Source organism: Vespula vulgaris, chromosome 6, assembly GCF_905475345.1.
Source record: "Vespula vulgaris chromosome 6, iyVesVulg1.1, whole genome shotgun sequence".
Lineage (NCBI taxonomy): Eukaryota > Metazoa > Arthropoda > Insecta > Hymenoptera > Vespidae > Vespula > Vespula vulgaris.
Genome location: NC_066591.1, coordinates 2,738,728 through 2,753,943, shown reverse-complemented (window position 1 = coordinate 2,753,943; position 15,216 = coordinate 2,738,728). Strand labels below are relative to the sequence as shown.

The 15,216-nt window shown below is 36.0% G+C and overlaps 2 protein-coding genes across 8 annotated transcripts; one reads left to right on the top strand and one right to left on the bottom strand.

Moving 5' to 3' along the window:
• The first annotated feature begins 28 nt into the window (after window positions 1–28).
• On the top strand, window positions 29–11,823 carry LOC127064361 (chromatin assembly factor 1 subunit A). Of its 2 annotated transcripts, XM_050995292.1 has the most exons (11): window positions 70–91; window positions 276–346; window positions 433–520; window positions 635–1,428; window positions 1,542–1,693; window positions 1,771–2,195; window positions 2,289–2,461; window positions 9,707–9,855; window positions 10,002–10,053; window positions 10,161–10,299; window positions 10,423–11,823. In XM_050995292.1, exons 3-11 carry the CDS (start codon window positions 454–456, stop codon window positions 11,169–11,171), a joined length of 2,700 nt encoding a protein of 899 aa, XP_050851249.1. In that variant the 5' UTR covers window positions 70–91; window positions 276–346; window positions 433–453; the 3' UTR covers window positions 11,172–11,823. The 2 variants fall into 2 exon arrangements, with proteins under 2 accessions (XP_050851248.1, XP_050851249.1); XM_050995291.1 differs by having other exon boundaries at window positions 29–346.
• On the bottom strand, window positions 2,577–9,450 carry LOC127064362 (Krueppel-like factor luna). 6 transcript variants are annotated; one of them, XM_050995294.1, is made up of 6 exons: window positions 9,305–9,445; window positions 4,959–5,767; window positions 3,942–4,200; window positions 3,294–3,521; window positions 3,058–3,209; window positions 2,577–2,971 (listed from the first exon to the last, which is right to left on the bottom strand). In XM_050995294.1, exons 2-6 carry the CDS (start codon window positions 5,073–5,075, stop codon window positions 2,675–2,677), a joined length of 1,053 nt encoding a protein of 350 aa, XP_050851251.1. In that variant the 5' UTR covers window positions 5,076–5,767; window positions 9,305–9,445; the 3' UTR covers window positions 2,577–2,674. The 6 variants fall into 6 exon arrangements, with proteins under 6 accessions (XP_050851251.1, XP_050851255.1, XP_050851253.1 ...); XM_050995298.1 differs by lacking the exon at window positions 4,959–5,767 and having other exon boundaries at window positions 9,305–9,450; XM_050995296.1 differs by lacking the exon at window positions 4,959–5,767 and having other exon boundaries at window positions 8,709–9,442.
• Window positions 11,824–15,216: the final 3,393 nt, after the last annotated feature.

Genomic DNA, 15,216 nt, shown 5'->3' with positions numbered 1-15,216 from the left:
AGTGAAATTTTCTAAAACCCTATAGAGGAAATATGTGTAGTGATTTTTCTTTTACATTTTCCCGCGGATTTTGTTGAGAAAGAAAGCAATGGTATTTTACATGCGGTATTTGCATCTACTTCATAATAGAAAATCGAATTTATATATTTCCTATCTTTTTTTTTAATATCACATAGATGCATTAATCAGTGCCTTACTATTCAAATATAATAATTTTATAGATTATAATAGTGCAATTACAAGTTTTTAATTAGGTTATATCGCTCCATTGACAGATTTATTTTGCTGATATTGTCAAGCGTACTATGCATTAATAAATAAATTATATTGCGCAATTGAAGTGAAGGTAAGAAATTAAGATATATTAAATATTATTCAACTAGTACAATGTTTTAATAAGTCACAAAAACTGCAACTTTTCTTTTTGTTCAGAGTTAAAGAAACGTTTAAGTAATGGATATGAAAGATGATTGTGTTATCGAAGAGGTCACCCCTTCGAAATCCAAAAAGTTGAAACAAGGTATAAATAATATATATTTATTTAACCTTTTTATTGTTTATAAAATTCTACACTTTTTTATTTTATTAGAAACATGTTACAATTTAAATGAATATTCATTTATATATATTACAGCACGTTTAACATTTCAACTGTCTTGTTCTTCTAAATCTCTATCGGATAATGTTTCTTCAAAAAAGAGAAAATTAGAATCTCCAGAGGAATGTAAAATTCCTAAAATGGTAAAGGTAACAACTAAGGAAAATTCAATAAAAGATTCTGAAATAGACGATAAGGTATTAAATGAAAGTACGACATCATGTAGTAGTAAAACTGATATAGAATTAATAGAACTTACGGATGAAGAAGAAAGGACTCAAGAAAAATCTATGCATCACAACGAAGGTATAAATAATAGTGTGAAATCTAAAAGATTTATGAAAACGAAAAAGAAAGAATCTTGTTCGCCAAATGCACCATTAACAAAATTCCTTACAAAGAGAAATAAAAAACATGATAAAGATATAAGTATAGATGACAATATAAAAGAAAATGCAGAACAGTGTGATATTTCTCCCATTCAAAATTCACATGAGAACTCCGATAAAGATTTTAATGTAGCTGATGATGATATATTAGAAGTTAAAATAGATGATTCTGAAACATCTCACAATACTGATATTCAGCAAAATGATAAATTATCATGTGCTGATTCTAATTCTGAAATGGATGTTTCTTCAGAAAATGAAGATAATAATATGAAAGAATCAGAGAATAAGGAATCCATAAGTCTCGATATCAAAGGTTTAAAAACACCAACAAAAACAACAGAAAATACAGAGGTTATGAAAAATAAAAGAGTTACTCCGAAGCTATTGCACAAAGGAGAAAGTGCTAAAAAACGTCTAGAAAAGGAAAAATTAAGAATGGTAACGTATAATATCATGATGATAATCAAATTTTTGTTACACATTTATCATTAACATTATCTATATTCTGTAGTATTTTGTATGTACATACATATATAAATATTATCATTTAGGAAAAAGAAAGAAGACGCGAGGAAGAACGGGAGAATCGACGGAAGGAAAAGGAAGAAAGACGGAAAGAGAGAGAAGAAAAGGAAAAAGCTGAACGTGAACAGAAAAAAAAAGAAAGAGAACAAAAAGAACTTAAAAAACAAATGGAAATGGAGTAAGTACCATTTTATAAAGCAAAGTCACATACAAATTTATATATAGCATAATTACAAAAGGTATCTTTCTTTTTAGACAAAAACAGAAAGAAAGAGAAGCAAAAGAGCAAGAACGTCGTAAAAGAGAAGAAGCTAAAGAAGAAGAGAGGAAAAGGAAAGAAGAAGAGAAATTAGAATCCGAACGTAAAAAGCAAAAGGCAGCTTCAAATTTTGCGAGCTTTTTTGTTCCGAAAAAGTTGGAAATCAAAAGTACAGAGGAGGAGAATAATACGAACGTACAAACTTTCATGCCTTTCGAGGTTAAAGCAGATATGAGGATTGCACCAATTTCTAGAAGAAGTTTAAATAAAAAAGAAATGTTATCGTTAGACGATAAGTTTAATAGCGGTAGAGCAAAAAACAGTGACTTGTATCTCGCAGTAATGAAAGCTAAAAAAATCATTACGCATAAATCTGGAAAAACTTGGCCACTCGAAGCAAAAGAAGATATAGTCATATTAGGTAAAAAAATAAAAACAACAACAATAGTAATAATTCTACGCGGTAGTTAATTTATACAAAATATTTATTTGTCCATTAATCGTTATGGCACAGATGAAGAAGAGAATGGTAGTAAATCGAGTATAATCTTCCAACCTAAAGTTGTCGTGGACAAAAATCGGCCAAAATTATTACAATTTCATGAAAATCGTCGACCACCATATTGGGGAACTTGGAGAAAACAAAGCAATAATATAAATCCTCGTCGACCATTTTCGAAAGACTCGGTGAGTAATCGTCTAAAAATTTTCTTTAAATCTATTATCTAATGCGGATTTTTAATGCTCTTACTTTATAAAGGGCACGATGTAATCGAAGCACGTAATAATGTACACACGAGTATTTGCATGAGGTATTACTTATACTTTAAGATCTCCACAGACTTTATTTCTTTTTGTGTTGCTAACTCTTAACGAAATTATCTTTGGAATGAGAATTCACTAAATCTCTGGTAATACGTTCGTTTTCCCACTACGGAATCCACGTCCATTTTGAAACAATGGATAAGTATTTTTCCTATGCACCTTACGATGTTTCGCTAGGTGATCGCTGCGTGCGAATCTTTTCGAGCACATTTCGCAAGGATAGGGTTTCACTCCCGAATGCGATCTTCTATGCCTCGCCAATTCGTCTGATCGACTAAAACGCCATCCGCAACCTGACCATGTACAGGCGAATGGTTTTTCTCCTGTATGACGACGTAGATGAGCTTTTAAGTGAGATGCTTTAGCGTAGACCTATTACAAAAAAAAAAAAAATCATGTTAAAATCAAACTATATTTTTCGTTTACCTTAAAGATCTTCTTAAGTACATGTCTAGTACCTTTAGACAGCCTTGATAAGTACATGGAAAACATCTGTCCTCTGCTGCATTAGCCAAATTACGATTAGTGTAATCGTGAGTGGCCAATGCTGCGTTAGCTGCTGACGAAATAAGTAGATTCTCTTCTAATTGATTATTATTATAATCTGTAACTAAAATGCAATAATTTGATATATGCATTTTCCAAAATATTTTCAATTTAAGTGAGATTCATTCAAATTATAATACTTCGTTACCTATCTCCTCCGGTCCTAATGTATTTTCTAATGCCCTTAAATCGATACCAAGTACGAGCAAAGGTTCGTCGTTATTGAATACTTGTTGCGGATTTGGTAAAGGCAAATGTAAAAATCCTTCGCATCCCGCTGTACAAAGTGGTGTTCTTTCAGGAAGACCAGAGTTCCAAGTTCTATCCAAGCACCACTCCAATTCGGAATCTAATTCGCTCAATTCGCTCAAACAACCTGTACGAATGGAATTCATCAGTTTTCGTAAATTTGTCTTTTTCAATTGCAGATGAAAAAAGAAGTTGCATTTATTTATCGTTTTACAAGAAATATATAATAATTTCTCATTTTTAGGTAAATTGATATGATTCAAACTAATCAAAACATTAACAAAAATTATTCGTACTGATTTACAATTATTTATTTAATTTTTTAAATATCGCGCCCGAAGACGATCTCTTTCGATAACATCGTCGATAATAATGATGGCGAACGCCATCTAACAATAAAAAATTTATTCAAGTTTCCGATGGTATACCAACACAATTATCTACGAAGTATTGAGTGTTGCCTTTCTTCTAGGCGCTATATTCGCATACGGGAAGAATTAGAAAAACGTATCGATGAATAAATATAATTAATTAAGGATAGTCTTACCCGAGGAAGATGTAGACGTGTTTGTCATCCAATCGTTCCACGAATCCTTCGGAGAACACGTTAATTCTGTGTAACATTCAACGGGTGTCTTTAAAGATGTTGCATGATTGTCGATGATCTCTGAATCATCGCTCAAAGGAGTTCTGCAGGAGGATTCATATTCGGAGGGTAGGTTCGATACACAGGGTGATGATAGTGGCCTATCGAAGTTTGTATCCGTCGTTAATCCCAAAGCAGAAAATAATAGCTCGTCTGCCATCTAAATGATTAAAGAAAACAATGGTTAGAATAATAATAGATCGACGAGTCAAGGAACAAAGTTTAGATACATGAACGTGAAAATGTATGAATCAGAGCGTTGCAAAATATGCACTGACAATCGCGTGCTGTGTTACACGCATTACGATAAAGACATTAATTCATTCAGTGAACCTTGCGTATCGAATTAAAATTGAATTTTATCGCGAATTATCATGGGATAGAAGAAAGCAAGAAAATTTATATAAGACGCGCATTAAAGCACGCGTTAAAATGTTTTCAAAATCTCGTTTCGATACTTACGTCGAACATCAAAGTTTCCTCGATCATAACGATAGATCGATCCCCCACAAACTTTCACAAGAAAATAAAAGAAGAGAAGAAGGAGATCGTGAATTTGATCCTCGATCGAAAGTAATTTTTATTTAGCACCAAGCTACACAATCTTTTTTTGTCATTGACCAAGACCAACTAAACGATAGACAATGGTGATCATACATTTCGTGATAATAGTTGAAATCCTTGAAAGACAAAGCAACGATATATTAACACGATCGAGAAAGTACGAAAGATAAAAAATTTAATAACGTAACGCGAATAGTATCGACTGATTATTATCACGACATAGCTGGTACTTCGTGATTCGCATCGACTACGATTTGCTTGATTACGTTGCGTGCAAAAGAGAAAAACCGGTATCTTTGCTATCCGATCCTCGGTCTCACACATATGTGAATGCTTATACACACATACACTGACCGAAGATAGACAAATGATCGATCTCGTTGGAGCTACACGTGTACCTTCGTCGCCGAGGATCGTTTTCAGACTGTCGATCGGCAGATCGAAGACGACGTGTAGTGCTTGCGTTGTCATCACACACGACTCGAGAGATAATCGCTGCTGTGCCAGCCGGTGCCGTGTCACTGTCGTTCCTTCCCAAGGGATCGAGAAAGCACCGATCTCCAGAACCGTACCGGTCCAGATACAGCTCTCGTTCCTCGCTATTTTATTCCGTCATCGTTCGTTTATTTACGAGTATCGTTCATCCTTCCCTTGCTTGCTAATCGTCCTCTCGCGACCATCAACTTTTGCGACACGCAAAAGTCATAATATTTCCTTTTTTTTTCTTCTCTCTTTTTTTTTTTTTTTTATAAAAAAACATACATATGTGGCAACTCATCACGTCATATCTTTTATAAATAGTTTGACTCGTTTGTTTTTATACCCTGCCATACCTGATCGTACACAAACTAATTCAATCTCATCTCCAAATTTAACGTACCGTACGAAGATAGAAACGAAGATACAGTAATCGTTAGCGTTCTTGATCGCATAACAACTTTCTTTGTCAAGGATACTGTCACGAGTTTTACCAAGATTTTCCAACGAGCTCACGCTCTCTATATTGTATCTGCATCGACGATTGTCCGTCTCGAAGTGGCAATGGCTTTGACCTAGAGCGACTTCGAGGGGCTCGAGTCATGATAAAGTGTCAGCGAAGTCAGTGGCCACCAGGAATTTGCTTCCATGTACTATGCATGTTTATCGGTATAAAGGAGGCTGACCTTAGATACAACGTATATATTTATATTATTTGTTCGCACTTTCGTATAAAGAAGAAGAAAAAAAATGAGAGTGGTAGTAGGATCGATTGATTTTAAGAAGAGAACCATTCCATTTTCTTTTTTGTTTCTTCTTCCTTTCTTTCTTTCTCTCTTTCTTTTTTTTTTCTTTTTATTTTATAGTAAGACACAAAAGGATCAGTTTTCGTTATTTCCAGAGAATTCTTGATTCTCTACTAGGATAAAACAAAGTTCTCTTATAGTCTTCTTTTTTTTATTTTACTTTCTGTTTCCTCCCCCCCCCCCCCTTTCTTTCTTATTCATCGTTTTACGATTTATGCGCGTGCGTTGCTCGAAGTGTATCGATAGTTATCGCAGTCTCTTACCACGTTATGAAAAACAGACCACAGCACGGCGGTCTATCACCGTCGTTTATCTGCGAGATTGACCGCGTCCGCGGTATATCTTTACCGGATTGCTCTGATCCGTTGCACTTAGGCGCTTTTTCGATTCTCTATCAACCAAGCAACGGTACGAAGAGAGAGAAAAGAAGAAAGGGATCTAGAGGAGAGAGAGAGAGAGAGAGAGAAAAAGTGAAAACCAATAACGTCAAGCAATTCATTGGCACGCGTTGTCGTTGGCACATTGTCGTCAGAAAATACTCATGGATCACCGAACATCGAAATCGTTTGAAAATGATTACTTACGTGGATCGTTTCGTCATCGTTGATTGCGATAATGGTTATAAATATTTTTCAATTTGATCGGATGACTTGCTCATTTAATTTTTCTGTTTCGTTCGTTTGGATAGACTAATTTCGTTGCGATTTTTTTGTTGTTTCCTTTTCTTTTTTTGTCTTTCTTTTTCGTCTTTTCTTTTTTTTTTTTTTTAGAAAGAACGCAATGCTCGAGACCAGCGAGCATTATTAATTATTCCCCATCTCGCGGTGCGACTGGAAATTCGAGAGGTTACTCGTGAAAACTCTCGAGATAATTCTCGCTCTCAAAATTTTTCCATCCCGTATGGACCGCCCTTCCCTCGTACATTTCTAATGACCAGATACGATTATAATGGCTGCTTCCGATTTTTCTTTTTTTTCTCTCTCCTTCTTTTGCTCTCTTTTCCTTTATATTTCCTATATATAATATCTAGAATATCTGATTTAATTGAATTCGCCGGAACCTTAGAGACAAACGTCGCAACTTCTCGATAAGCAAACATTCCGCGAAATTTATGCTCGTATAGATAATACTAATTTATCTAATGACGCATTTTATAGAGAGAAAGAACGCGTCCTCGTCGTGCATTATATAGGATCGCGTTGAAAGAATATAATATATCGAGAATGATAGAGAAGGAAACAGAGAACGAAGATATCGAAGGGTTGATTTGCAATCGACCGCTTTTTTTTCCCATTTGTTGTAAATGTTCAATTCGAAGATGCGATTTATTAACAATATCTAAGAACAATCTTTCTTTTAAAAGAAATTTTCCTATATCGTTCTAATGATCTTGCATACTAATACGTAATAACTTTTTCTCCATGTGTTTTTTTTTTCTTTTTTCTTTCTCTCTCTCTCTCTCTCTCTCTTTTTGTAATTTTGTAAAAACTTCACAGTTAGAAAAATCTTCAACGGAAATTTTCAAAAGAGACCCGCCACGATGACGGTCCGATTGCGAGTCAGCTTGAACTTTATTACATTCGTAGCACGTAATAAAGTTCAGGAAGGACTTGGGTATATTCGGAAATAAATCAGTTACGATTGTAGAAAGAAGAAGAGAGAAAGAGAAGGAGGGACAGAGAGAAAAAGAGTTAATCGCCGGTGTGCGCGCGCGAAGAGAAGCAACGACCATAATCTTAATGGGGCATATAACAGCCATTACAGATGGCCCGCTGGGTGACAACACGCTGTAAATAACGAGGCTCGCTCCTCCGGCAGGCACAGTCGAAACGTTTACGCGTTACTTCGATAAGTGCATTTTCTTCTCTCTTTCTCTCTCTCCCTCCCTCCTTTTTTTTTCTTTTACGATTAGTCCCACTCCATGAGACCGGACCCCCATATTCTACATACGTATCTATATACGTACATATATATGTGTGCGTTAGCGTCTGTTTTGGATTTTTCACGGCGTGCTCTGCCGATCTGGCCAGAGGCGTCAAGTTCACGAAAAAGGCACGAAGATCTCTCTCTTTTCTCTTTTTACATTTTTTTTTTTTTTCGAGATAATTAATCATAGTTACGCCGAAGTTTTGTTCGACGTTTTAAAAATTGCACCATAGTTAGGTGGTGGTAGATCGCGGTAAATAAATTAAATAACAAGATATCTTGCAAAAGAGTGTAAAAAGAGAGGGGAAGAAAAAATGACATTCGTCGCGTACTATGTTAATGAAAGAATATACAAAAGGAAAAAAAAAAGTATCGGAGTCAAGATAAATAAGAAAAAAATTTCGGAGTCCTTATCTTAACTTCAACATTCTTGCTGTTAATTCGTTCTTCGTATCTTCCTGTACGAATTAATTTAAGTTTATTAATCGAATTGTTTACGCATAGATAACGATAGAAATAGCGTTTAAGTACACGTTTATTATAATATTTCATTATACGAAATTATTAATATTTGTAGATATCTATAATCGCACGTACGTCGTAAGTTGTAAATAAAATGAAAGAATCTATTGATTTTGTTCATGAAATCGAACTTTTCTTTTTTCTTTTTTTAATCCTTCTTTTTTTCAATTTCACGAGAAAGTCCGTTTGAATCGAGAAAGATGTGCCGTTGTATTATCGCATTGCGTACGAATAGTTATCGTATCCGGAACTAACGAACATGAGCGATCTACGATATTTGCCCACACGTTAAGCATCAGCGACGTGATGGCGCGCGACTATTCCTGTCTACGTGATAATAAATATTCTTTTATGTATATGATGGACCGGTTACCTCGTATCGCTGCCGAAAGCTGCTACAGTGTCTCTTTCTCTTTCAGTTATAATTTCTTCGTTTCCGTCTTCGTCTTTCTGCCGTCTTCCTGTCAAAAGTACACTTTTCGAAATGCCCGCTTCTTTTCTTTCTTCCTAACCGGCGACGAATAATATCAACGAGCCGGTAGATTACGTTCCTCTCCAACAATAAATTAATGTCTCGAGAAGGTCTTGTAATTGATGCTCGCGTAGGGATGAAATCGACGTTGATTTATCGGACAAAGGTTCCCTTGCCGCGGTTGTAAAGAGAGAGAGAGAAAGAGAGAGAGAGAGAGAGAGAGAGAGAGAGGAGAATTTATTGACTTTTAGGCGAAGGAACGTTTCTCGCCAACGATCTCGATATATTCGACTCTTATTGTTTCTTATTAATCGAATCGATTCCTTCGTTCGACGTTTTCTATCCTCGTGTAGAACAAATTCGAAATAGCTACGTTCTAAGCTACCAAGTTACGTAAAGAATAAAAGAATTGCAATGACGACGATGATGACGATGACAATGACGATGATGATGAAGGTGATAATAGTAATGATAATAAAGAAGATTATTCAAATCACTTTTCGTTGTCACCAATCACGAAGATTTCAAGATCGATCATCCGAGAGATATTAAACCGAAAATATTCACAACGTCTCTACATTTTGACAGGCTTGTTTGTTCGCGGCGTGCTCTTCTGCTGTCTGTAAAGAAGAGAAAACGAAAGCGTACTGAACAACACGTGCCCACTGTAATTGGTCGCTTGAAGGCTTGATATCGGTCGTCAAGGAAGTCGCTTTGATACGAACGTCCTGCTTATTCATTGTGTATAGACTATAATAATGGTGGGATTCCTCAATCGTGTATGAAAATAAGCTAGCTAAATATTGGAATGCACTTTTTTTTTTACAAAGAAAAATATGATTACAGTTGACTTTCAAATGTACGTCTAATCACGTGATTTCGATATCGACTATTTTTAGAAATGGTTCGATTACGAGGTCGATTCCGATGAGGAATGGGAAGAAGAAGAGCCTGGAGAGTCTCTACATGGTTCCGAAGATGAGAAAGATGAGGAAAATCCGGACGATAATGAATACGATGTTGACAATGAGTTCATGGTCCCACACGGGTAAGTCATTTGAAAAAAAAAAAAAATCGTAGATCTTATTACGAGCAAGTGACAATGAGCGAGCTCGTAAATTGTTTCCTGCTATGCATCCCTGCCATTCACGATACGGTATCACATTCTTTCATAATTACGTGTGTCTCTTTCAGATATTTGTCCGACGAGGAAGCTCGAACTGACGAAGAGGAAGACGAAAGTATGGTGAGTTTTTAAACATTTTTCTTAACGCGATTACCTATCTATTCTCAGTATGATTACCTATCTATTCTGAGCGAATATCTCCTGTACTCATAAAATATATCTTTCAGACACCGGAAACTCAGAAGTTCAAGTTGAAACTGTTGGGTGAAGAATTCGAGGCCGAAAGAAGGACAAAAATGTCCAAATTAAAACCGAAAATAATCGGTTGCGTTTGGCTTGGTCCAGATAATACGTATCCTGAAAATAGTGAGTACAAATTGATTTTTATTACGTAAAAAATATACGTAGGAATTGCGATAAATTTTGTTTTTTTCTCTCTCCTTTTATTTTCTTTTTTCTTTCTTTTTCTTTCTTTTTTTTTTTCATTAGCTCCTAAGAGAGTCGTAGAATTTTTGACAGCACGACATGCTTGGGTCTCTCAAATACCTGTCGTACTTCCGTCTACTATGAAAGAAAATACCGACGCCGATAGCGGCACACCATCGCGAACACAAACCAGTGGATATACGAGGAAAACAAAAGTACCGGCAGAAGCGTTGGCCGACTTGATTCGTTTGATTCATGGAAATATCCATGGTAAAAACTTCTTAGTAAAGGAGTTCCTTACGTTTTGGAATAAGAAAAATGTAGGTATAGACAATCAGATTTCAAAAGCTAGCTTAGGAAAGAAAATCGGCGAAATAGGAAAGTGGATATCCTGTCCTGATGAAGGACAAATGCATTTAAAGGCATGTTGGTACGTTTCTGAGGAAATCAGAAAGAAATATTTAAACGAAGAACTAACCCTACCGAATCGTTGGACATATAATTTGACACCTAAACGTAAAAGTGAGATCCCCGATAGTAATGATAAGGTAGAAAAATTGGAAAAAGACAATGACAAGGATAAGAAGAAGGTACCTCTTATAACTCAATTTACAAAGAAAATAACTCAGGAGGAAATGAAACGTCAACTTTCAACCAATCCAAAACAAATTATAAAACCTACACCAATATTGCAAAGACCGCCGAAACGAGCAGTGTTAATTTCGATTCCTAAGAATGATAAAAAGGAGATACCCTTGCTAAATATTAAAGAATGCGAAAGTAAGAAATTGAGTGATAGCAAGGAGAAATGATACATATGTACATAAACCGGGTGAGCTATTCCTACGTCTATGCATTACACGTGCAAAAAAATGTATTAAGTCAAGTAATATTCGTATACATTGTAAAAAAAAAAAAGCAAGAGAGAAGATCGCCATGTAATATAGTAGACTGAATACGCAATTTTTTTTTATCGCACTAATAATTCGAAATGATATCGTTCGAAAGTTCATATTTCATAGACACATTCGCGTTATCCATTATATATAGGAATTATCTATTAATATCACGATTTTATCTATCGTTAACATATAATGTCTATTTTTTAATAAATGTTTATCTATCACCGCGGTTACAGAAAAGCATAAATTCGTATTTAGATTGGTGTTTCTATCAATGAGAGACTATCATTGATATAGAAGAGATTATATTTTTCGATACAAATATATTTATTCGATAGAAGCCTTTTTCAAAGAGTAAAGATTTTAAACAAAATTTTGTGATATCTTATTATCGACTTGAGAATAATCATGATGTCAATAAAGAAAGAAACACAAAAGAATGATTACTATTTTGTCACATTAGTACATGTTCCAGTAATGATATTTTATTCTTATATATCTTAAGTACGTTGTTAACTTAAAAAAAATAATAATAATAATAATAATAATAATAATAATAATAGTTACGCTTTATTAAATTTTTATAATCCGATCACGCGGAATACTTACCATATTTGGTAGTCATACATTCCTTTAGATTCTACATACATATATATGCGTGTATACATATATGTACATTCATATATATATATATATATAATATGTATATATACAGATATACATATTCGTTTCCTCGTTAATTTCAATTAATATATTCGATCATTAATATCGAAACGTCGTTTAAAAAGTGATCAACCGATACTACAAAATTCATACGAGCCGTATTTTAATAAGGACATTGTAAACTTAATAAAGTTTATTATAATTTTGTATTAACGATGTCGATTTTACTTCCAAACTTTTCTCCGTTTCTCTGTGAATGAGTGCGTTACGAATATTAATCTGCATCGGATAGTTGCAATTGTTGCGGTTATAAATACGTATGAAATACTTACACGCGGAAAAAGATACTTTCTCACGCGCGATATCGAATTTTCTAGTAATAAAATGATAAAATTGTATATCTCTCTCGGCATGGTACCAGCATAGGTATCTCGTTTCACGAACGTTTAAATACCATCGAGCATACTGTAGCAAAACTCATAAAAAAATATCAAACACGCTCGAGCAATTTGAAGCGTAACTCGCAATTCTATGATATCGAAAATTTTGGTAGAAAAGGAGAGACCAAGAGAGAGGAAAAGAGAAAGATAGAAAAAAAGGTGAAGAAGAACGATCCGAAGGTAAGTTTTACATTCGGTAGTTTGGATTTGTGGTTGTAAGGTTTACCGATCCGTAGCATATGGTAGAAATGAACGAAAGGGCGACCCTCGAGATCGTGGTAATTATCGAATCACGCTCGAAATCCGGCGAAATGCGCAGAGAACCATGGTAACTCTCCTTTTTTTTATTTCTTTTTAATTCCTTTTCTTTTTTCAAGTACTACGACAAGAGAGCCACTCGACTTTTTTTCTTCCTTTTTTCTATTTCTCTTTCTCGCTGTTATACATACTTCGTGCGAGCTGAAAAATTTTTATCCCTGCAAATTTTCGATCAAATTAAATCAGCTTTACGTAGATACTCACGTGTATTTTAATTTAATTCCACACTTTTCGTAGAGCTCTTCGTTAAATATCATACAAAATATATACATGCTACACTAACGTTATTTTAATTATCTACCAAAGAAATTTGTGAATTATCGAATAACAATGTATCATATCGGCATCGAACCCAAAACATCAATCACGAAAAATCAACGACAGTGTCTTCTTCGCGATCTATCGATTCGTTCGGATTTCAACGAAGTCTCGCGGTTTCGTTCGCGTATCCAATTTTCTATGGCCGTAAGTTATCGGTCGAAACCTCTCTCGAGGATACGCATCGCGGATTCGGAAGAAAGGCGGTGATCGCGTTTTTTTATTCTCTTTCTCTCTCTCTCTCTCTCTCTCCATTTCTCTATATCTCCTTCTCCACTCATTTCGGTGTAGGATCGCGAGAGAGAAAGAGAGAGAGAGAGAGAGAAAGGGGGTGGACCAAGAGAACGCGTGGCAAGACGAGGAAAGGGAAAGAGAAAAGAGAACAAGCAAAAGGAAAGAGCGAAAGAGAAAGAGAAGTGGAGTAGAGTATAAGGTGTATGCCTAGAAGGTATAGAGAGAAAATGGTAGCCAATGGCGTTGGCTCTGCGTTGTTGCTACAGTATTGAACGTCTCCTACGTGGGGTCCAGATATCTCTCTCTCTCTCTCTCTCTCTCTCTCTCTCTCTCTCTCTCTTTCTCCCTCTCTTTCTCTTTCTCTTTCTCACTCGCTAGCTCTCCTTTTTCACCCCTCTCTCGCCCTCTCGAGAGAACCGTCCTTTCCTCCTGGTCGTCCTCGTCCTCCACCTCTTTCCCTCTCTCAATCTCTCTCTCTCTCTCTCTCTCTTTCTCTTTGGTCCTCTCCTCGAGCTTCTCCTCTTTCCCTGCCTCTCGTGACCCGACGATGTCCTCCCTCCACCATCGTCGTAGGGTGGAGACCCTCCCTGGTCCACCCGCCCTCTTCACCTCCTCTTCCACCACCTCCACCTCCTCCTCTTCCTCCTGCCGGTACTGCTCCTTCAGTTCTCTCTCTTCCTCCTCTCTCATGAGCTTATAGGGTGGAGGTGGGAGGCAGGCCGTCGGTAACCTCTCTCCATCAGAGACGATCCGTGAGTCTGCTGCCGAGATCCAGAGTGGTGTGAGGTGGCCGCCTCTATCCTCTCATTAATATCCAGAGACACGACCTTAGGAGGTCCGTGCAGTCGCTCCGTACAACTCGCTTCGCGCTCTATAGCCTGCACGTTCGCCGTTCTGATCGACGGAAACTTCGACCTATACGATACGGTAGCCGAAGATTCAACGACGCCGATCGTAGAAAATTACGACCGATCGAATCGATCTCCGTGTCGAATGATGAATTATTATCAATATGAATAATGTTAGATAATAATGAACAATAGTTGTACTCTTTATTGTTGACAGTATTAACTAAATTGAATAACAACAATAATGATATATGCAATTAATATTAAATAGGATAAATATAATGAATTAATAGTATAACGATATATCAGTTAATTACGTTCAGACTAATAATGTGAGATACCAATATATAATTAATATTAAATATCTAACATCTCATTAAAAACAGAAAAGAAGAAAAGAGTACGAATTAATCGTCTCGTATCATGATCTATTATAGCACTTGTAATAAATGTACGGACACAAACGGTAAGATCGTATATTTATTAAAAAGAAAGATCGCCAATACTTTCGTGTCTTTTCTTACTCGATCCGTGCTTAATTTCGTGGTAGAAACGAAACAACCGCCTTTGGAAGGTCGTACGTCGTACATTCAGAGAGGGCTGAAAAATGGTGGAGGATCGAAAGATCGAGAGGGCCACGGAGGAAGATACTTAATTGAATACTCGAGCCACGATCGATGCACGATGTCAGAAGGCAATGGCACAGTACGATCGTTCCGCTGCCGATCGCCGCATTACGAAGCTTTTACCGTCGATTATTACGCTGTGAGTTCGAAATCCACACTGTCTGTCCCTTCTTCGCTCTTCGTCTCTCTCTTCTACCCTTTTGCTTTCGATAAATATATACCTCTGTTTCCTCCCTATCTCGTAAAGCGCACGAAAGGTGGACACGAACTTTGTACTCGGTCGTTTCTCATCAAAGAAAATGGAGATCAATATCGTTGCTGTCGCTTTAATGATCTTTATCGCAACGGCTGATCGATCTAAAAATAATTGGACGTTTCATAGGCAGAAAGTAATAATTTTAAAATAATCTATCCTCATAATACCAGCCGTCTATAACGTACTTATATATCTAGATAGATATGATAAAAACTTATGCAACGTCTTAATAATTTGTCAGTAATAAAATAT

What these genes read in the sequence shown, in the direction of transcription:
- LOC127064361 (XM_050995291.1), top strand. Translation starts at nt 454, where the DNA reads ATGGATATGAAAGATGATTGTGTTATCGAAGAGGTCACCCCTTCGAAA. An exon ending in GAGTTCATGGTCCCACACGG is followed by an intron (nt 9,856 to 10,001) that starts GTAAGTCATTTG and finishes TGTCTCTTTCAG; the next exon opens with ATATTTGTCCGACGAGGAAG. An exon ending in TAATACGTATCCTGAAAATA is followed by an intron (nt 10,300 to 10,422) that starts GTGAGTACAAAT and finishes TTTTTTCATTAG; the next exon opens with CTCCTAAGAGAGTCGTAGAA.
- LOC127064362 (XM_050995294.1), bottom strand. Translation starts at nt 5,075, where the DNA reads ATGACAACGCAAGCACTACACGTCGTCTTCGATCTGCCGATCGACAGT. An exon ending in CACGTCTACATCTTCCTCGG is followed by an intron (nt 3,522 to 3,941) that starts GTAAGACTATCC and finishes CCATTCGTACAG; the next exon opens with GTTGTTTGAGCGAATTGAGC. An exon ending in ATTAGGACCGGAGGAGATAG is followed by an intron (nt 3,210 to 3,293) that starts GTAACGAAGTAT and finishes ATTGCATTTTAG; the next exon opens with TTACAGATTATAATAATAAT.